The sequence below is a fragment of the Rana temporaria genome, chromosome 6, assembly GCF_905171775.1.
Source record: "Rana temporaria chromosome 6, aRanTem1.1, whole genome shotgun sequence".
Lineage (NCBI taxonomy): Eukaryota > Metazoa > Chordata > Amphibia > Anura > Ranidae > Rana > Rana temporaria.
In genome coordinates this window covers 207,374,334-207,396,421 of record NC_053494.1, presented here as the reverse complement: position 1 = coordinate 207,396,421, position 22,088 = coordinate 207,374,334, and the positions used below count along the sequence as shown (strand labels likewise).

Below are 22,088 nucleotides of genomic sequence, written 5' to 3'. Positions count from 1 at the left end.
CAGTAAACATTAGGCGGGCGAAGCCGGGAATGCGACACACACTACCTGGCGTGGGAGTTTGCCCCCCTAAATGTTGCGCCCAGGGCCACGGCCCCCTCTGCACCCCCCACGCTACGCCACTGAATACAACACATTACATCATGGCGGGAATATTTCAATATGAGACTAGCATGCAAATAACAAAAAAAAACAGACGATCATTCGTCCGATATTCTCATCGTGTGGACGGGGCATTAGCTGTGCAGATTGACGACCAGAAGAAAACCTCTGTAGAGTTATTTCAGGTGACACATGCAGTGTTTGTTATTGACAAAGGTTAAACCTTCGCTTACTAAACTTCTGCTCCAGAAGGTCGATAATCAATCGATGATGTACTTTTCTTTTGGCTGACAACAAAATCAAAACGTAGGATGGCTTTTAGGGGAAGTGTACTATAAAAAGATCTCGGCTGCATGGCTGAGAGATCCGTTGCTCCAGAAGATGCAGTGTGACAAACACAACGGCCATAGTAAAGAGAACCTGTCACAGGCAGAAGAACATCACAGTCATCGCTGGCCAGACGCAGCAAGTAGCTGGACATTGGTATGTATCAGGGCCATCTTAATAGCATCATGGGCCCCTGGGCAAAGTAATGCTATGGGGCCCCTACAAGCCTGCCCCAATTTACGCCCCTACGCTTATGAATGAAAGTATAATATTTCCACTTTACAGCGTGTCACTTGCCAAGGTCACCTGCCTCCAGATTCAACGTGTCACTTGTCACCCGTCCCCTGTCATCAGATTCAGCATGCCACTTGCCACCGGATCCTTGTCATCAGATTCAGCATGCCACTTGCCACCGGTTCCTTGTCATCAGATTCAGCATGCCACTTGCCACCGGTTCCTTGTCACCAGATTCAGCGTGTCACTTGCCACCGGTTCCTTGTCACTTGCCACCCGTCCCCTGTCACCAGATTCAGCATGTCACTTGCCACCCGTCCCCTGCCTCCAGATTCAACGTGTCACTTGCCACCCGTCCCCTGTCATCAGATTCAGCATACCACTTGCCACCGGTTCCTTGTCACCAGATTTAGTGTGTCACTTGCCACCGGTTCCTTGTCACCAGATTCAGTGTGTCACTTGCCACCGGTTCCTTGTCACCAGATTCAGTGTGTCACTTGCCACCGGTTCCTTGTCACTTGCCACCTGTTCCCTGTCACCAGATTCAGCATGTCACTTGCCACCGGTTCCTTGTCACCAGATTCAGCATGCCACTTGCCACCGGTTCCTTGTCACCAGATTCAGCATGCCACTTGCCACCGGTTCCTTGTCACCAGATTCAGCGTGTCACTTGCCACCCGTCCCCTATGACCAGATTCAGTGTGTCACTTGCCACCCGTCCCCTGTCACCAGATTCAGCATGCCACTTGCCACCGGTTCCTTGTCGCCAGATTCAGCATGCCACTTGCCACCGGTTCCTTGTCACCAGATTCAGCGTGTCACTTGCCACCCGTCCCCTGTCGCCAGATTCAGCATGCCACTTGCCACCGGTTCCTTGTCACCAGATTCAGCGTGTCACTTGCCACCGGTTCCTTGTCACTTGCCACCCGTCCCCTGTCACCAGATTCAGCGTGTCACTTGCCACTGGTTCCTTGTCACCAGATTCAGCATGCCACTTGCCACCTGTCCCCTGTCACCAGATTCATTGTGTCACTTGCCACCAGTCCCCTGTCACCAGATTCAGCATGTGACTTGCCACCGGTTCCTTGTCACCAGATTCAGCGTGCCACTTGCCACCGGTTCCTTGTCACCAGATTTAGCGTGTCACTTGCCACCGGTTCCTTGTCACCAGATTCAGCGTGTCACTTGCCACCGGTTCCTTGTCACCAGATTCAGCATGCCACTTGCCACCCGTCCCCTGTCACCAGATTCAGCGTGTGACTTGCCACCGGTTCCTTGTCATCAGATTCCATGCTGGCAGTTGTAGTCCCCTGTCACTCGGGCCATGCTGGCAGTTGTAGTCCCCTGTCACTCAGACCATGCTGGCAGTTTTAGCCACTCACCTCTGCAGCTCTCTATCGTTCTTGGTAACGATGGGCTCCCTCACAGCGTTCTCCACTGCCCTTACCTGGAGTTCATGGCCTGCAGGGTGAGGATCCGGCTCGGCACTGTGGGGGCCACCACGCTACTCTTGGCCCTCCTTGGGACCCTGGCATCCACCCTCCCCAATCTCACCCGACCCCTCATGTCACTGGAATACCGCCGCTCTCTCGTGGCCGGAGTCAGGAGGAGGGGCCAGGTGCCACTCTGTGGTGGCCGGAGACGAGTCAGGAGGAGAAGCCGGGTGCCTCTCTGTGGTGGGGGGGAGGGGCCGGCTGGGTGCTGTACTCATGAGTACAGTAACAGTGTATATTTTTATACACTCATTAGTGTCATTAGTACAGTGACAGTGCATATTTTTATACACTCGTTAGTGTCATTAGTACATATTTTTAGCACTGATCACTGTATTAGTGTCACTGGTCCCCAAAAAAGTGTCAGTTAGTGTCCGATTTGTCCGCCGCAATATCGCAGTCCTGCTATAAGTCGCTAATCACTACCATTACTAGTAAAAATATAAAATAAACGAAAATCCCCTAAATCCATCCAATAGTTTGTAGACGCAATAACTTTTGCGCAAACCAATCAATTTACGCTTAAAGGGGGATATATTTTACATTTTTTTATTTGATATGTTTTTTTTATCAAAATAGTTTTTTTTTAGTGCCGAGTTCACTTTTAACAGCCCCTGCCTTTACACGTTTTAGTATTTTCTAAGGTCTCCTGCCCATTCACCTGGAGATTTCCTTTGTGAGACTCAAAGACAAACACCGCACACAAATATTTGCTGAGTATTCTGGCGGGTTTGGACGGGGCTCAGGAAGTTTGCATAATGTGCCCCCCCCCCCCCCAGAGTACCAGTTTGGGACGGGAGAGAGGGGGTGGGGTATATACAGAGGATTACGTTGTCACATGCGTCTTGAGTATTATGCTAGCTAGAAGATCGTTTCGAAAAAAAAAAGCGTTCGACTTTCGAAATGCTAGTGGGCGAAAATTTCGATTCTCAAAATGCACATTTTATGCCAAAAATTCAAACCAACGTGTTGGAAAAATTCGAAAATCTGAAAATAAGAAAGAAAATTTGAAAGAATTAAAATTCTAAATAATAACTATAGGAAATGGAATTTCCTTTCAAATTTGGCTGTTAGTCAACTTAAAGCGGAGCTCCACCCTAAAGTGAAGTCCCGCTGATCGGAACCCTCCCCCCTCCGGTGTCACATTTGACACCTTTCAGGGGGGAGGGGGGTGCAGATACGTGTCTAAAGACAGGTATTTGCACCCACTTCCGGCCACACAGTCTCGGGCAGGCTGCGGGCATGACGTCACCTCCCGTCCCCCCCCCCACCCCGTTGTGTTCTGGGAACACTCGGGTCCCAGTACACAGCGGGAGCCAATCGGCAGGCGTAGCGCGACTGGCGCATGCGCCGTAGGGAACCGGGCAGTGAAGCCGGAGCGCTTCACTTCCTGGTTCCCTCACCGTGGATGGCGGGGGGGGGGGTCAGCAGAGTGACGAGCGATCGCTCGTGCTCTGCTGCGATCGGCGCTGGACTCCAGGACAGGTAAGTGTCCTAATATTAAAAGTCAGCAGCTGCAAAAAAAAAAATTCAGCTTTAACAACTATGAATTTATCCAAAGTTATGAATTATCTAAAAAAACGAATGCCGCATCTAAACAAATGGAACGGAATGAATTATTAATAATAATAATAATAATAATAATAATAATAATAATAATACAATTTCTAGTTAAAAAAAATAATAATAATATATATTTTTTTATTATTATTGTTATTTATTAATATTAATTCTTTACGTTCCATTGGTTTAGATACGACATTCGTTATTTCGGGTAATTTGTAACTTCGGAAAAAATGTCTATTCGTTATGTGCGCCGTTCGTAAAAAACGTCAATCACGTCGGGTCACGATTCATTAACATAAAACACGCCCACCTCTTCACAATTTGAATTAGGCACGCTTAGGCCGGCACATTTACGCTACGCCGCCGTAACTTAGGACGCAAGTGCTTTGTGAATACAGCACTTGCCTCTCTAACTTACGGCGGCATAGCGTAAATACGATACGCTACGCCGGCTCAAACATACGCCGCCCTACGTGAATCTAGCTAAAAGTCTATAGTGACCCAGCCCCCCTCTGACGCCAGAAGGGGGCGGGAGGAGCGTCAGTCGGTGGGAGCCTTAAATGGAGGCGGAACTGTTGCTGCTTTTTTTTTTTTCGGTCAGTCCGGCGGCGTGGATTTACATTGCGGGACATTTTTATTTTTTAATATAGGACTTTTTTACAATTTTTTACCCTTTTTTTGGTGAAATGGTAGGGGTACAATGTACCCGTTACCAATTCAATTGTGGGGGGCCGGGATCTGGGGGTCCCTTTGTTAAATGGGGCTTCCAGATCATGAAACCACCCCCCCGCCCGCATACCCCACAACCACCGGGCAAGGGTTGTGGGGATGAAGCCCTTGTCCTTATCAACATGGGGACAAGGTTCTTTGGGGTCAGACCCCGAAGCACCCTCCCTATGTTGAGGGCATGTGGCCTGGTACGGTTCAGGAGGGTGGACTCTCTCTCATCCCCCCTCTTTTCCTTTGACCTGCCAGGTTGCATGCTTGGATATGGGTCTGGTATGGATTTTGGGGGGACCCCTACCCCCCTTTTTTTGGGGGAGCAGGGTTCCCCTTAAAATCCATACCAGACTTGAAGGTCATGGTATGGAATTTAGGGGGACCCCCACGCAATTTTTTTCTACTTCTTGGTTCGGGGTTCCCCTTAATATTCATACCAGACCCAAAGGGCCTGGAAATGGACTGGGGGGGAACCCATGATGTTTTTTTCAATGAGTTTTATGTATATTGCCAAGACCTGACAATTCATTATAGCTGCGATCAGCTTTAAATTACTTTTTTTCCTTTAGAAATGTAATTTTGCTGTGGGACTGTTCTAAACATTGGGAAAATGCGCTACTTTACAGGCATTCTATAGACACCCCCCAGGTATGACATTTAAAGGAATATTTCATTTTTATTGTTTCACTTTAAGCATTATTAAAATCACTGCTCCCGAAAAAACGGCCCTTTTTAAAACGTTTTTTTTTTGTTGGCATGTCCCCTGGGGCAGGACCCGGGTCCCAAAAACACTTTTTATGACAATAAGTTGCATATTAACCTTTAAAATTAGCACTTTTGATTTTTCATGTTCGTGTGACTTTAAGGGTGTCTGTGTGTTCGTCCAAATGTTTTGTCTGTGCTAGATCTGGTGCGAACTGGGGGGGGGGGGGGGTTTGGGCTGTCGATTATTCGGCTCATCCTTAGTAAGGAAGTTTTTTTTGTTTTTTTTTTACTTATTTATAATTTTTATTTTCTTTTATAGGTAGAGGATTAAAAAACCTATACCGCGTACACGCGATCAGGCTTTTGCCCGGCCAAATCACATCGGAATTCCATCAGAAAAATATAGCGTTCTAACGTTCTATATCTAAAGTCCGATGGAATTTCCGATGTAAAAACTCTGATAGGGCTACACACGATCGGAAAATCCGATGGAAAAAGTCAGATGGAATTCCAATCGTGTGTACGGGGCATTAGTAGTGACAAATGGTATCATATGTGTGATTGTTACCCTTTAAGTCGTAGTTTTATGTTTGTCTGGAGTTCGATGTTCATGTCAGGCTAGTAAGGAAAACAAATATTGGACCAACACACATGATTAGCGCTCTGCCGCTCAGTGCCCAGGGTGATACCCACCAATGACGTAGGAATTAGGTACTTCCTGTGCTAATTGGCACATCAGATACAAATCTTCACCCAACCCTTCTACCTGGGGCCGGAATAGGAAAATCAGATTACAGTTCATGTAAAAATACAATTCATGTAATTGTATGATTTTGAATTGCGGAAGGAAACTAAAGCAGAGCTGGCTCCAGACAATGACCATAGGGGGGGATTTTATCTTTAAGGTGTGGGCACCTAATGTTGGCATGGGGGGGGTTCACCTCCTATTGCCTCCCCATGACACTGGCTTTGAACCAGAGCACATACAGGAGAAAAATACTGAATCACAGGAAGAACATGGAAATGCCATGCAGAGAGCATCCCTGTTGAAAATAAATCGGTATACACACAACGTACTTCTCACGCCCCTCATAAAAAATTAACTTAAAGTGGAACTAAACCACTAAATTAATTGTCTCTCCCACCGCTCTTTTTCAAAACTGTGACCGCTGCGCATTGCGCCACTGCTGTCTTTCAGGTATCTAGGACCTGGCAGAGACTGGCCAATGCGCATGCACGGCTGGAGTTCTGTGCGTGCACACAAATGCCGCTAGCTTCTGGCAGGTTGCCACTATGCCATCCGGTGGGGTTTGTGCGCATGTGCACATACGCCAAAGAGCTGCAGCTTAGTACCACACTGCCTCCAGGGATAGCTGTGACATAGCAGGGCCAAGCCCTAGCAGCGTGAGAATAAATACAATGGTAACAAATAAAGTTTGATGGAGTGAGTTTAGTTATGCTTTAACCTCCCTGGCAGTATGATTATGTCAGATTTTTGGTGCTGAAAGCGGTACAATTGTTTTGCACGGAAATTTGGCGTTTTATATTGTAGGCCTGCAATTCTTAGGAATAACTCACTTAAATCTGTCCAAACAAGAGTCTAATAGGCATCCTGGGTATGATAAAGTTTGAAACATATCATAATCTATAATATAAAAAATAATTATAACAAATAATAATAAAAATTATTCAATAATGTAATCAAATCAAAAACACAGAAATTTGCTCAGACGCATAATTGTCACTGTCATTACTTTCGGTGTTTGATAACGAATTTCCCCACAAATCGCTATCACGCAATTCTGCAAGTGATTCTAATTTATTATCGCTGTTTTCTAGCTGCTCTAAAACCACTTTTGACATAAAGGGACACTTTTTGGTTGCTATGGACAATCTACAGTTTCCAGGCAGAAAAAACAGTTTTTATCATATAAAACTACATGCAGGACACTGGACAGACCACTAGGGACAAAGGGGGTGTGTAAATATTTGATACAGTACTGTTTTTGCTTTTTTGAATTTGGCGCCGAACTCCGCCCCCTGGTGTTGCGCCGCTCAAGAATGGAGATCGGCGGCACTCGGCAGTCACTAGTGTGAATCGAGTGAGATGACGGCTTACACACACAGCGGGGAGACATCGCAGGATCCAGGGACAAGGTACCGTATTTATTGGGGTATAGCGCGCTCCCGCGTATAGCGCGCACCCCTAAAGTTGCCCCGAAATTCCTGTGGAAAAAAGATTGTTGTACTTACAGTTTTGGTGTCTTGCGCGGCGGCCTCGTCAGGTCCGGCGTCCGTCTGCGGCTTCGGGTGTCCTCTTCGTCGGGTCCGGCGTCCTTCTGCGGCGTCCTCCCCGCTTGTTTCCCGCTTTCCTGCGCCGAGTTTGAATACTGCGCCAGCATATACCGAGCGCAGTACACTCGTGTATAGTCGGGCAGGCCCGACTATACAGGAGTGTACTGCGCTCGGTATATACCGGCGCAGTATTCAAACTCGGCGCGGGAAAGCGGGTATCGGCGTATATCGGGCACCCACGATTTTGCCCTGATTTTCAGGGCAAAAAAGTGCGCGGTATACGCCGATAAATACGGTAAGTAACTTCCCCTGTATCCTGCAATGCGATCCCAAGTCTGGCTCGGGGGTTACAGCTTTTGGGATGTAAAATTCACCCCGACCCAGACTCGGGAATACCACCAGGGAGGTTAATCAAAGTATTAAAGTATACAGGATGTATGTAACATGCCCGGTCCATCTGCCCCTCCCAGGCTTGCCAGTTGTCAAAATGACAGGTGGTGTAGAAGCTGATGTTGTCAAAGAGAGACTGACACAGTGTTTATAAACATTGTTCAGAAAGAAGACAGAGAGATACAAAGTGACATTGTTTATAATCATTATTCAGAAAGAAGATAGAGAGCTGCAAAGGGGTTTATTTACTAAAGCTAGAGAGGGCAAAATAAGTCACAATACTGCATACAAACCAATCAACTTCCAGGTTTTATTGCTTAAAGGGGTGTTCCAGGCATTTTTTTATGTTTATTAAAAGTCAGCAGCTACAAAAAGTGTAGCTGCTGGCTTTTAATAAACATACACTTACCTGTTCCCCGGTCCAGCGACGTGCCGCTGGGAGCTTCGTTCCGGTCCCCCCCTTCACCGCCGGCGCCTCCACTGCAACTGTGGGCACTTGGCCGTGACAGCTTTCGGCTTCACGGCCGGCCACCCACTGCGCATGCGCGAGCGGCACTGCGCCATCCGATTGGACAGGCGATCGCCTACAGGAAGGGGCTGCTAAAAGGCGATTAGACTATTCGCCTTTGCAGCCCCTCGGCAGAAGGTGGAAGTGGGACAGGAAGTCCCACTCCTCCTGACCCCCCCAAGAAAATGACATGCCAAATGTGGCATGTAAAGGGCGAGGAGTGGATTAAGCGGAAATTTAATTTTTGGGTGGAACTCCGCTTTAAGCTTAATTGAACAAGCTGAGGTTAGACGTTGATTGGTTTCTGTGCAAAAAAAGTGTCAAATTTTGCCCTCTTTAGCTTTATTTAGCAAATAAGTGACATTGTTTACAAACATTGTTCCGAAAGAAGACAGAGAGTTACAAAGTGACATTGTTTATAAATATTATTCAGACAGGAGATTGAGAGATACAAAGTAACATTACATTTGTATCAACTTGTTTTCATTAATGAAAGGATGAGTTTATGATTTCAGGTAAGACTAACTGACAAAACAAAGGGGGGGATGCTGATGCCTAAATATTTTTTTTTACCTAATGCAAGGAATGTATTGATGTACAAAATGCTTAGGCTTTAGAAAAATTTTGAGCTTTTTTTTTTTTTTTTATTATTAATTTTGTTCTTTTTTTTATTTTTATTGTCATTACAAAATGCAAAATTGACCAAAACATTTATTTTCATCAACTAGTAGGTAACTTTGAATAGCTTTCTACCAGAATTATAATTTTAGTGTCACTTTAAATGGGACAAATATTAGATTTAAATGTATACTTTTTTTCTACAGTAATGCTATTTTTTATTTATTTTTAATAATACTGAAAGTAGAAAAAGTGTCTAAATTGCATAAAAAAAATTATGTTTGCAAGACTATATCTGAGGGAAAAAAGCCTGGTTAGCCGAAAAAAAAATATATATATAAAAAGAGAACATATAAATATATATATATATATATTTATATATATATATAAAAGAAAATATATACATACATATATATATATATATATATATATATATATATAAATGTTGACAAAGCTATTGCCAAGTTAACAGGCCCATGACAGAAATGTAAAAATCGCTCTGTTCAATAGGAATACAGGTATAAATGTCGAATTGGTTTAAACCAGCACCCCCTAGGCTGCAAGGCAGGAGTGCTAACCACTCTGCAGGTATTTTACTAACATTTTAAAAATGACCATGAATACTATGTGGTCTAAATCTATATGTATATGTAAAGGAAGGATAGATTTATAGAGACGGGGACAGACTGGGGTCCAATAGGGGCTCTGAATCTCCAGCCCAGGGGCTGTTGGGCGTTGCATTCTGTGTTGTATTACTGTATATCAGTCGGCGATCCTGGAACACAACTGCTGGTGATGCCGGAACACCCTCTATCCTTCATACACAAAGCTTGACATAAAAACATTTCAGTACTAAGAAGTATCTAACGGCTTCCAATCAGATTTAGACCTGCCTTGGAAGCTTTGTGATTGGTCACGCTTGGACACGCTTCTGAAGTTACATTCCTACTGTCCTCCTCCTGATCCTATACAGAGATGTACGTGTGTGTTTATTTGGCAGGTGATTACACAGAACTCGGATGAAAATAAATTGTGTGAACTCTCTAACTTTAGCACAATTGCAGTATTTGCTTTATCAGCTCACTGGAAGCTGAAAACCGGCATGGCGGGGCATTCAGTGCTGATTGTTGCTTGGTGGGAATATTCAGCAACAGACTCATAAGCTTGCTTGATATTTTAACTTGCAAATATTGGCTTATTGGCGATTGCTGGTCTTAGACCCAAGAGCTGACAGTCCGGTGTGTTGTTGGCGATGTGTCGTGTCTCGTGCTCCTGCTGAGCTGTCCCATGTAGTGTCTTTCTTTTTTATGGTGCTCGTCCCAGGGGTACTTGGTTGAAGATGTTCCACCCCTTTTTGTCTTCTGGTAAGTATGTTTTGTTTTTAATGGTCCTAAATACTCTACTTGTGGCCAGCTGATTGGGGGTGGCTTATAGCCGTCTCTCTGTTCTCTTGGCAGATTCTGCAGTGGCAAGGTACGCGCCGGCCACCCCCCAGGACCAAGCCTGGAAGAAGTCCGTTTCCAAGGGAAAGATGGAGGAGGGACAATATTCGCAGTCTGATTGGAGGACACAAGGGGCAGCTGACGTACAAGTGGAGAGGAGTCCTGATCAATTGGACAACCACCTAAGGTGAGGAGTGTTTTAAATACAGGATACCTGTACTGAATGAATAAGGAGCTACCAATGCTGAGTTCTTCTTCTTGAAAATGCTAGTTGCCTGGCAATCGTGTTGATCCAGTAGCTTCAATACCTAATAACCTGGGACTAGTATGTAGATTAGAAGTTCTGCATTGTCTCCAGCAACCAGACAGATTTTTAACCATAAAAACCAAAGCCTTCTTCAGTATGATGGTGGGCCATGTGCAAAGTGTTATTAGTATCCATATACATGATCCATCTTGTAGTGGTCTAGCTTCACTCAGGTGAATTCTGATTGGTTGGTATGGCTTATTGTACGTCACACTCATTCATTTTGTTCTTACACTGTTAGGCCCTGTACACACGACCGAGTTTCTCGGCAAAATTCAGCCAGAAACTCGATCGGAGCAGAAACCCGGCGTGTGTACACTTTCGGCCGAGGAAGCCGACGAGTTCCTCGTCGAGCCAAATAGAGAACATGTTCTCTATTGCCTCGTTGTTCTATGAGAAAAGTTGGCTCGACAAGATCCTCGGCGGCTTCACACAGTACTCGACAAGCAAAACGATGAGTACGGGCCTGACATAGATTGAAAATGGGCGCATGTCCATCAAGTTCAACCAAAGGACAGAAAATACAATAAAAAGCTTCCATCCTCAGAATTCCAAATCTGCATTAGATCCAGAGTAAGGCAAAGAACCCATATAAAGGCAGATTTTTCCGATGTTCTTTACCCCAGAGGGGTAAAGAAGATAAAGCAAGGTCAGTGGGAAGAATGTTCCTTACATTGGTGATCAGTGGGAAGAATGTTCCTTGATGGTCAGTGGGAAGAATTACCTTTACAGTGGTGATCAGTGGGAAGAATGTTCCTTACATTGGTGGTCAGTGGGAAAATTGTCCCTTACATTAGTGGTCAGTGGGAAGAATGTTCCTTACATTGGTGATCAGTGGGAAGAATGTTCCTTACATTGGTGATCAGTGAGAAGAATGTTCCTTACATTGGTGATCAGTGGGAAGAATGTTCCTTACATTGGTGATCAGTGGGAAGAATGTTCCTTACATTGGTGATCAGTGGGAAGAATGTTCCTTACATTGGTGATCAGTGGGAAGAATGTTCCTTACATTGGTGATCAGTGAGAAGAATGTCCCTTACATTGGTGATCAGTGAGAAGAATGTCCCTTACATTGGTGATCAGTGAGAAGAATGTCCCTTACATTGGTGATCAGTGAGAAGAATGTTCCTTACATTGGTGATCAGTGGGAAGAATGTCCCTTACATTGGTGATCAGTGGGAAGAATGTCCCTTACATTGGTGGCCATTGAGAAGAATTCTCCTTACATTGGTGATCAGTGGGAAGAATGGGCCAAATTCTCAAAAACCTGCCTAACTTAACTTTCAGCAGTTAAGTTACACAGGCGTTAAATTTCTACCTAAGTGCCCGATCCTCAAAGCAATTACCTAGAAATTACACGCCGTGTAACTTAAGTGCCTCCGTCGCAAGGCGGTCGTCTGCTCGAGGGGGCGATTCCCATTTAAATTAGGCGCGCTCCCGCTCTGGACGTACTGCGCATGCGTGTGACGTCATTTTTCCCGACGGGCAGCGCGCAAACGTAATTTACGCCGGGCTTTGTGGATTGCGACGGGACAATAAAGTTGCGACGGGTTAAAAAAAAAAACGCGGCGATCGAAAAAAAGGTCTGGTTTTACATGGTGTACTAACTTTACACATTGTAAAACCAGCCCTAATTTTGCGCAAGCAAATCGTAACTTACGCAGAAAACAGCTTAAAAGCTTTGTGGATCTGCTTAAGTACTCATTTGCATACGCTAGGCGGCATTTCGACTCGAAATGCCCCCAGCGGCGGATGCGGTACTGCATCTTAAGATCTGACAGTGTAAGTGTCTTACAGATGTCAGATCTTCTGCCTAACTTTGGAAAAATCCTTTTGAGGATCGTTTCCAAAGTTAGGCACAGGGATACGCAGGCTGAACAGCAGTTCCGCCTGCGTATCTCCTTTGAAGATTTGGCCCAATGTTCTTTACATTGGTGGTTAGTAGGAAGACTGCTCCTCACTAAATACCACCATTGCAGATAGCTAAAAAGATCACTGGTGTCATGCCAAGTGGCGTACCCAGGATTATACAGGTAAGCTCAAATGGGAGGTCAATCAGCCACAGCTCACAGAAACTTCAGAAGGAATCCTAGTTAAGAATGGCTGTCCTAAGGCAATTAATAATCCCTCCATCAACCATCTATAGAGTTTTTTTCTCATAAATATTTATAACCAGTTATATTTTGCACCTAAAAACACATCCAGTCCTTTCTGTGAAGCAGTCTACAGAGTTGGTTAGAAATAGCTTGTGTTGAAATTTTTATTTCACATTTTCACAGCTCTTACTGTAAAGAAGTGCCTCCCTTGTAATTGAACAATTTCACTAAGTTTACTATGTGGCCTGTTTACTCTATTAGCCTGGATGCGTTGGGGTACATTCATGCCAAGCACTGTGTTATGGTCCAGCCGGACCAGCATAGTGCGGATGTGCTGATCTTGGCACATAGCACTGTTCACTTTTTTTTTCTTCTAAACCAGCTTTATTAAAACATTTTGGAGTTGGGTCAGGTCTGGGTGTGGAGAAGGAAATTTGGAAAAGGGAGACAACTCGCATTTATTAGATACAGTAGATAGCTAATGGAATAAGCTATACGTAAGATATCAGTTGTAAGAAATGTGTAATTCCAGGTTAGACATTCATTTGTTTTAGATTTTTTATTTAATTTTCTTTAGCAAAGAATTTTCCCCAACAGATCGATATCACCCAGAAAAAGTGAGATAGGAAAATTACTTTTTTTTTTGTGTAAATTTCAATTGCATAAGTAATCTTATTGCATACTCAATTATACCATCAGACTGTAGTGATTGCATACATACCACACACAAGTAGGTTGCTAGTGTAGGAATCTTTACAGCAAATATTTACAATTTTTTTTTTAAATCTGTTAAAGCGGGAGTTCACCCAATTCCTTTTTTTTTTTCCCCTTAGATTCCTGCTCGTTTTGTCTAGGGGAATCGGCTATTTGTTTTAAAATATGATCCGTACTTACCCGTTTTCGAGATGCATCTTCTTCCGTCGCTTCCGGGTATGGGTCTTCGGGAGCGGGCGTTCCTTCTTGATTGACAGTCTTCCGAGAGGCTTCCGACGGTCGCATCCATCGCGTCACTCGTAGCCGAAAGAAGCCGAACGTCGGTGCGGCTCTATACTGCGCCTGCGCACCGACGTTCGGCTTCATTTGGAAAATCGTGACGCGATGGATGCGACCGTCGGAAGCCTCTCGGAAGACTGTCAATCAAGAAGGAACACCCAGTCCCGCAGCCCATACCGGGAGGCGGCGGAGAAGATGCATCTCGTAAACGGGTAAGTACGGATCATATTTTACAACAAATAGCCGATTTCCCTAGACACAACGAGCATCCATCTAAGGGGAAAATGTGTAAGGTATGGGTGAACCTCCGCTTTAATGTTATGTAAAGTTCAAAGCCTAAACCTTTTCATTTAGGATAGAGAAGAGAATTTTTTTTTGGCTATCTTTATCATTTGGGGGGATTTCCCTTCACTTCCTGTCTCATTAACACAAGAGGGAGTGAGAGGGAAATCTCCAAAGCGCGGGAATCTTCTATTAGACAAAGGTCTCCATTGGAGAATGCCCCCTCTCTTCCTGTTCTGCTCAGTTTTGGATTTTCCTTGACTTTCAGTCTCGGTGACAATGGTCACCCAGACAAATAAAGATGGGAAACTTCCCAGTGGGGACATAGACAGTAATAAAAAATTACAAAGTTGCGTAAATTTTTTTAGACCATAATGAGTCCAAGAAAAAGTTAATTATTCTTAAGTTGAATACAACAGCCAACACATTTCAGTGGTTCACAAAATCCCTCTTCATCAGTTCATATTTAAAGAGGAGGTCCAGCCTCTCCCCCCAAAAAAAAATAAAAGTCAGCAGCTACACATACTGTAGCTGCTGAATTTTAATATTAGGACACTTACCTGTCCTGGAATCCAGTGAAGTCGGCACCCCAGACAATGTTTACATCAGGTCTCAGGTGCTGCTTCCGCCATTGCCTGTAAGGGAAACCGGCTGTGAAGCATCGCAGCTTCACAGCTGGCTCTCTACTGCACATGCACGAAGCATGCTGTGCTCTGTGAATGGCCCCGGAGGTGGGGGAAGGAGGAGGGGGGGTCAAACTCCCGGGGGACCTCGCTGCATCTCGCCACAGCCAGATCTCTTGGAAGTGGGGGACGGTCGCCTGTCAAAACCAGGTAACCATCCCCCCCCCCCTGAAAGGTGACAAATGTGGCACCAGGGCCATCTTAAGAGCATCATGGGCCCCTGGGCAAAGTAATGCACTGGGCCTCTACCAGCCAGCACCAATTTACGCACCAACTCTCAAGCGTTAGGCATATATTTATTAGTACTTTCAATAAAAGAAAATATTCCATAAATAAGAAGGCCACAGTACGGGGTTCAGGGGGTCAGGAGAGCACAGTAAATGATCTAGGACACTGCTTGGGACCATCTGGGACAGCTTAGTAAAAAGCGTGACTGCCCTGGCACATCTGGGACAGTTGGCAAGTATCATGTAATGTAAGACTATTATGGTGCCTCCATGCACCTGTGGCCCCTGGGCAGTGCCCATGCATTAAGACAGTCCTGTGTGGCACCAGAGGGGGGGGGGGAAGCATATAAGAGGAGCTTCCACTTTTGGGTGGAGCTCTGCTTTAACATCTAAGCCCTGATAAAGGGGGATGGTTTAGACCAGTGGTCTCCAAACTGCGGTCCGGGGGCCAGATGCGGCCCGTTGCTTGCTTTTATCTGGCCCTTGGTGCACTATTTCATCCACTGATGCCAAAAATGTGGCGTCATTTCTCCTACTGACACCAACACTGGGGCCCAATGACACCAACGATGGGACGCAAATCCTCAAAATGACACTAAAAATGGGGCACAATTCCTTTCAATTACACCAAGATAGGGGACAATTCCTCTCAATGACACCAACAAAGGGGCACAGTTTCTCACAATGACACCAACAATGACTGTCTGGCCCTTCGTAAACTCTGAAGGACAGTAAACTGGCCCTTTACTTAGAAAGTTTGGAGACCCCTGGTTTAGACCCCCAAAACATGTTGGAGGTATTAATCAATTATCTGATGGATGATTAATTGTCTTGAAATTATTTGGGTCTGGCGTTCTTTCTCCACCTTTTATATTTACTGGATTTTCACTGGGGGCCCAATACTAAGGGTACTTTGTTTGGCAAAAGCAGGGCCACTGTGCCTTACAAAATTGAATTGGACTGACCATTGGTAATTCTGTATTACTTAAAGGGGAGGTTCACCCTAAAAACAACTTTCTCTTATTACACTGGCCCCCCACATTACAATACGATTATGCCTATTAGTTTTTTTTTGATGCTGTACATACCTTGGTACAGCTAATTCACCCGTGGCTTCCGGGTTGCGAGGCCCGCGGGAGTGGGCGTTCCTAACATGCTGGTGATTGACGTTTTGACAAAAAACGAGCTCCCCCCCGCCGCGTAAGCTGCGTCACGATTGGCTAAAGGAGCCGAACGGCGAGTCGGCGCTATACTGCGCCTGCGCATCGCCGTTCGGCTCCTTTCGGCAATCATGACGCGGCTTACGCGACGGGGGGGAGCTCGTTTTTTGGCAAAACGTCAATCACCAGCATGTTAGGAACGCCCACTCCCGTGGGACTCGCAACCCGGAAGCCACGGGTGAATTAGCTGTACCAAGGTATGTACAGCATCAAAAAAAAAACTAATAGGCATAATCGTATTGTAATGTGGGGGGCCAGTTTAATAAGAGAAAGTCGTTTTTAGGGTGAACCTCCACTTTAACACTATTGCTCCAAGCACCTCTCTGTAACTTCTTCAGATTTAGCAATAAAAACCCAACATGAGTTCTAATCCTTCCCCACACTATCCAAAAAAAATAAAAAATAAGATAAAACAAAGTTTTAAAAAAATTACTGAAATAACCGTTATTGGCTTTATATATGTTTATTTATTCATAAATGTATATCTGTAATAGATAGATAGATAGATAGATACTGCTATATGTGATAGCCTTTGTCATCTGCTATGGCACCTTGTACAATGTCCTTGTACAAGGGCCTTCAAACTTTCTAAACAAAGGTCCAATTACTGTCCTTTAGGCTGCATTCACACCTAAGCGTAGGCGATTTGCGGCGTTTTTTACCGCGGCAAATTGCAGCGTTTTTTTACCGCGATTTGCCGCGACAAATTGCGGCGTTTTTTAGGCTCTGTTCACACCTAGGCGTATATACGCCTGAAGCGCGACGCCGCAGCAGCCCCTAAGACGCTGGAGGGATGATTTTACATTGCCCTCTATGGAGATGGTTCACATCTCCACGCCGAACGCCGTACGCCTGCCGCCTGAAAACAAGTCCCGGACCTTTTTTTCAGGCGGCTTTCGGTGGTCGGCATAGGAGATGTGGACCTGGGGGTAAGCTGCATTCACAATCGCGGCGTTTTGTTGGCGCCGCGATTAGGTACGCCATGGTGCCCCATCTTTGGTGCCAGTGGGAAGAAGTGCTTATATGAATCAGAGGAATTATGCCCCATGGTTGGTGTCAGTGGGAGAAATAGTGCCCCATCATAGGTATCAGTAGTGGGAATGGAGCCTCATTATTGCTGTCAGTGGGAGGAATAGTGTCCCATCATTGGTATCAATGGGAGGAATAGTGTCCCATCATTAGTATCAATGGGAGGAATAGTGCCCCCTCATTGGTATCAATGGAAGGAATAGTGTCCCATCATTGGTATCAATGGAAGGAATAGTGTCCCATCATTGTGTCAGTGGGAGGAATAGTGTCCCATCATTGGTGTCAGTGGGAGGAATAGTGTCCCATCATTGAGAAGAATAGTGTCCCATCATTGGTGTCAGTGGGAGGAATAGTGTCCCATCATTGGGAAGAATAGTGTCCCATCATTGGTGTCAGTGGGAGGAATAGTGTCCCATCATTGGTGTCAGTGGGAAGAATAGTGTCCCATCATTGGTGTCAGTGGGAGGAATAGTACCCCATCATTGGTGTCAGTGGGAGGAATAGTGTCCCATCATTGGGAAGAATAGTGTCCAATCATTGGTGTCAGTGGGAGGAATAGTGTCCCATCATTGGTGTCAGTGGGAAGAATAGTGTCCCATCATTGGTGTCAGTGGGAGGAATAGTACCCCATCATTGGTGTCAGTAGTGGAAATATTACCTTGTATCAGTGAGGGGAATAGTGCCCTGTGGGCCCAACACAGGCAAGCAAAGGGCTGCATCTGGCTTGCAGGCTGGAAACCACTGGTCTAGTAGAACATTCTCGGGCACATGGAGGGCACAGGACATTATAGCAACTATTATTACAGGAGGAGGCACAATCCATAGTTATATTACATAGCTAGAAAATCTATATTATAATAATCCTTCATGTGATACAATCCGTGAGTCAGTTATAAAACGACCACAAAATCCCGCAGGCTCATAGTTACATAGTTAGTCGGGTTCCAGAAAGATACAAGTCCACCAAGTTCAACCAATATATGGAAATTGCTTTCCCACAACTCATTCAGGAATTGATAATTCCCAGGCCTGGCGTGTTTTTTTTTAGGTATCTGTTACCACTAGTTCAAGGATAACATGAACCTCGTCTTATAATACATACTGTGGGTTTGCTACAAATCTTTTATCTTTTATTTTTCCCAGTCGGCGGGGACCGATGTGACTGATCAGTATGTAGAGCGCTGTGTGAATTGCTGATGGTATATAAATGGCAGTAATAAATATTTGATTCTGTTATGAAATACCGTATGTGCTCGCGTATAAGCCGAGTTTTTCAGCACTTTTTTTGTGTGCTGAAAATGCCCCCCTCGCCTTATACTCGAGTCACCTTTTTGCGCCTGGACTTTGGGGACCCGGTACCGGGACGGTCGTAGGTCCCCTGAACCCCAAACTTGGCACACATGTAGCTCTTCCTCTACAAGTGTGCAAAGTTTGTTGTCCGGGGGACCTAAGGCCGGGGAGCACCGATTTTTCAAAGCCGGGCACCCCTTCCATAGACTCCCATGTTAAATGGTAATTTCTCCGGTGAATTTTGGGGACCCAGTACCAGCCGGTTGTAGGTCGTCTGGACCCGTAACTTGGCACACATGTAGTCCCATTTCTCCTCTACAAGTGTGCAAAGTTTGTTGTCTGGAGAACCTACGGCTGGGGAGCACCATTTTTGCGAAAACCAGGCACCCCTTCCATATACTGCCATGTTAAACGTCAGTCTAGTCATGGGCACAGTGAGGCATGGGCACAGTGAGGCATGGACACAGTGAGGCATGGGTACAGTGAGGCATGGACACAGTGAGGCATGGACACAGTGAGGCATGGACACAGTGTGGCATGGGTACAGTGAGGCATGGGTACAGTGAGGCATGGGCACAGTGAGGCATGGACACAGTGAGGCTTGGACACAGTGAGGCATTGACACAGTGAGGCATGGACACAGTGAGGCATGGACACAGTGAGGCATGGGCACAGTGAGGCATGGACACAGTGAGGCATGGACACAGTAAGGCATTGACACAGTGAGGTATGGACACAGTGAGCCATGGACACAGCGAGGCATTCACATGGACACAATGAGGCATGCACATGGATACAGTGAAGCAAAGTGAGGCACAGTGAGGCATGCAGATGGACACCCAAGGCTTATACTAGAGTCAAGAAGTTTTCCCAGTTTTTTTGTGGTAAAATTAGGTGCCTCGGCTTGTGTTGGTTGCAGGGCTTTTTTTTCCTATAGGTGTTGCCCTTTTTGTGATTGTACCCTAATAGCCGGGTAACATGGCAACTTAAAGGGTAACACATGACTGGTTCCGAGGCGGCCCGTCAGTTAAGGGCGCAAGGGTGCCGCCTTCCCCGTCTATTGCCGCCTCCCCTATCCATGCATCCGGCCCCTTTCAGGGCACCGGCACATGGATTTCCCGGTGCTCTAATAGGCTTCAATATTGGGTGGGTTCCAGTCGTAGAGAGTGCGCTCCGATCCCACCCAGGTGTGTTACAACAAGCAATCAGGAAGCTGGTTTTGACACCGGTTACCCTGATTGGCTTAAAGGACAGGCAATATAATTGGAGGAGGAGGGGGGGCTGGAAGCCGCCATGGAGGAGAGGACGCAGAAACCAAGCCACTACACCACGCTGCCTGCCACCCGCCACGATGGTGGAGTAAGTGCCGGACCGACAAAAAGCGGGGGGTGCCACTCGGGGGGAGGGGGTCATACATCCTCAGCTGATATGGACCCAAGGTAAAACCCTCCATTTCTCCATAAGGTGTAACGCCTATGGGAGTAACGTAGAATCTATAGGCGTGCGCAGCCTATTGCATTAGGGTTGTACACCTCAAAGTTCCAACACATATGCATGTGTGACATATGTACTGGCCTCTTCCCCACTATCCATCCTGAAATATTGGGGGGAAGCAAGGGGGACCTGGGCATCAGAAAGTAGATGAACAGTGACAGGAGGGGGTGGTGGCAGTGGCATATATTGGTACTGATCCCCTGTATTTTGCTCCTGTGGCAGCTGAATGTCGGGAAGAGGGAGAGGAGGAGAAGCCTACTTTCAGCTGCTGCAGGAGGAAAATACAAATCGGTTCCACTAAATCCCAGCCCCGCTGCCCCTCCTGTCCAGATTCTGGAGGTCGGTAAGGAAGGATCGCGGTTTACCTGTCACCTGCTCCTGATTGGCAGGTAGATCACGATTGATGGGTTGCCAATGCCAACCTCAGGATTAGGATGTGCCCAGGCACACCCCTTGGGCACACCTATGGTAGAACCGTATACATTAAGAAACCAAGAACTAACTATTTTCCTCTATTGATTAGATAGTGGTAGCGAAAAAAAAGAAGAGGTAGAAAAGATAGTTAAAGAAAAAGCAAGATATGGGTAAGAAGAAGAGAAAAAAGTATAGAAAGGAAGGAAGGGGGATCATAGCCGGCTTCAACTTACAGATTGTCAGAAAGTCCTTCTGAATGTCTCAGGCCCCGTACACACGGCCGAGAAACTCGACGAGCAAAACACATCGTTTTGCTCGTCCAGTTCCTTGTGAAGCCGCCGAGGATCTCCGCGGGCCAAGTTTCCCCGTTGACTAACGAGGAAATAGAGAGCATGTTCTCTATTTGGTCCGACGAGATCCTCGTCGGTTTCCTCGGCCGAAAGTGTACACACGGCCGGGTTTCTCGGCAGAATCCAGCTCCGATCGAGTTTCTGGCTGAATTCTGCCGAGAAACTCGGTCGTGTGTACGGGGCCTTACAGAAAAGCCCTCAAGAAGCTGCTCATCCCTCAAAAAGAACTTTCCCTTCTTCAGAGTTGACAAACATATTCCACAACATCCAGGTTTTGGAGTACTGTTCACGTTGATGCCATACTGTGAGGATTAAGTCCTCCATTTTATTTCTATCTTCTACTTTACGAAGCCATAGGCCAATGGTTGGTGGCTGTGGACATTTCCAAGTCAAGAAAGACTATTTATTTTTTAATCAGCACAAGGGACAGTACTTACATTCCATGGGAAGTGTCCCTTGTGCTGGTGACTGCTCTCTTAGTGGACTCTTCCATCCTCTGCGAAGCCATAGGCCAATGGTTGGTGGCTGTGGACGTTTCCAAGTCAACTAAGCCTATTTTTTTAAATCAGCATAAGAGACAGTACTTACATTCAATGAGAAATGTCCCTTGTGCTGGTGACCAGCTCTCTTAGGCCTCGTACACAGGGCCGAGAAACTCGACGGGCAAAACACATCGTTTTGCTTGTCGAGTTCCTTGTGAAGCCGCCGAGGATCTCTGCGAGCCAAATTTTCCCATTCCCGTCGGAGAAAAAAAAGACATGCTTTCTTTTTGGCCCGACGAGATCCTCGTCGGTTTCCTCTTCGAAAAGTGTACACACGACCGGTTTCGAGAAACTCGGCTGTGTGTACGAGGCCTCAGTTGACTCTTCCATCCTCTGCCCCCCTCCCCCCCAATGCCCCCTTCTGGGCTTAATACACCTGCTGCACCAGTCATAAGCACCTGTCAAGGGTGCCAACTATGCCTGTTCTTTCTGCCCCTCTCCTCCATTCAGCTATATTATAGCTTACATCAAATCTGCCTCCTCCATTCATAGAGTGCTTTTGATTGATGGAAGGTATAGTACATCTTCTATGAATGGAGGTGGGGGAGGAAAGGGTGAGCATAGTCGGCACTCTTGACAAGTGCCTATGACAGGTGCAGCAGCTGTATTAACCGACGTAGCCCCCAAAGGTTACCACTGTGGGGGTATAGGGGAGGGGGCAGAGAACAGAAGATTCTACTAGGAGAACTGGTCCAGTGGCTGTATAACCCCATCTAGCACTCGAAGATTACTGCTCTGGGTATGATGGGGGGGGGGGGGGGGGC

General features: G+C 46.0%; 1 protein-coding gene across 2 annotated transcripts in view; it reads left to right on the top strand.

Annotated features, from left to right (window-relative positions):
• IHH (Indian hedgehog signaling molecule) overlaps window positions 1–22,088 on the top strand; it is a 152,602-nt gene that overhangs the window by 86,838 nt on the left and 43,676 nt on the right. The window contains exon 3 of one of the 2 annotated variants that reach the window (XM_040358172.1): window positions 10,413–10,584. The exons of the other annotated variant lie outside the window; for it this stretch is intronic. Within the exon in view, the coding sequence (XP_040214106.1) occupies window positions 10,413–10,584 (172 nt within the window). The remainder of the gene's footprint in view (window positions 1–10,412; window positions 10,585–22,088) is intronic. 2 annotated transcript variants of the gene reach the window in all.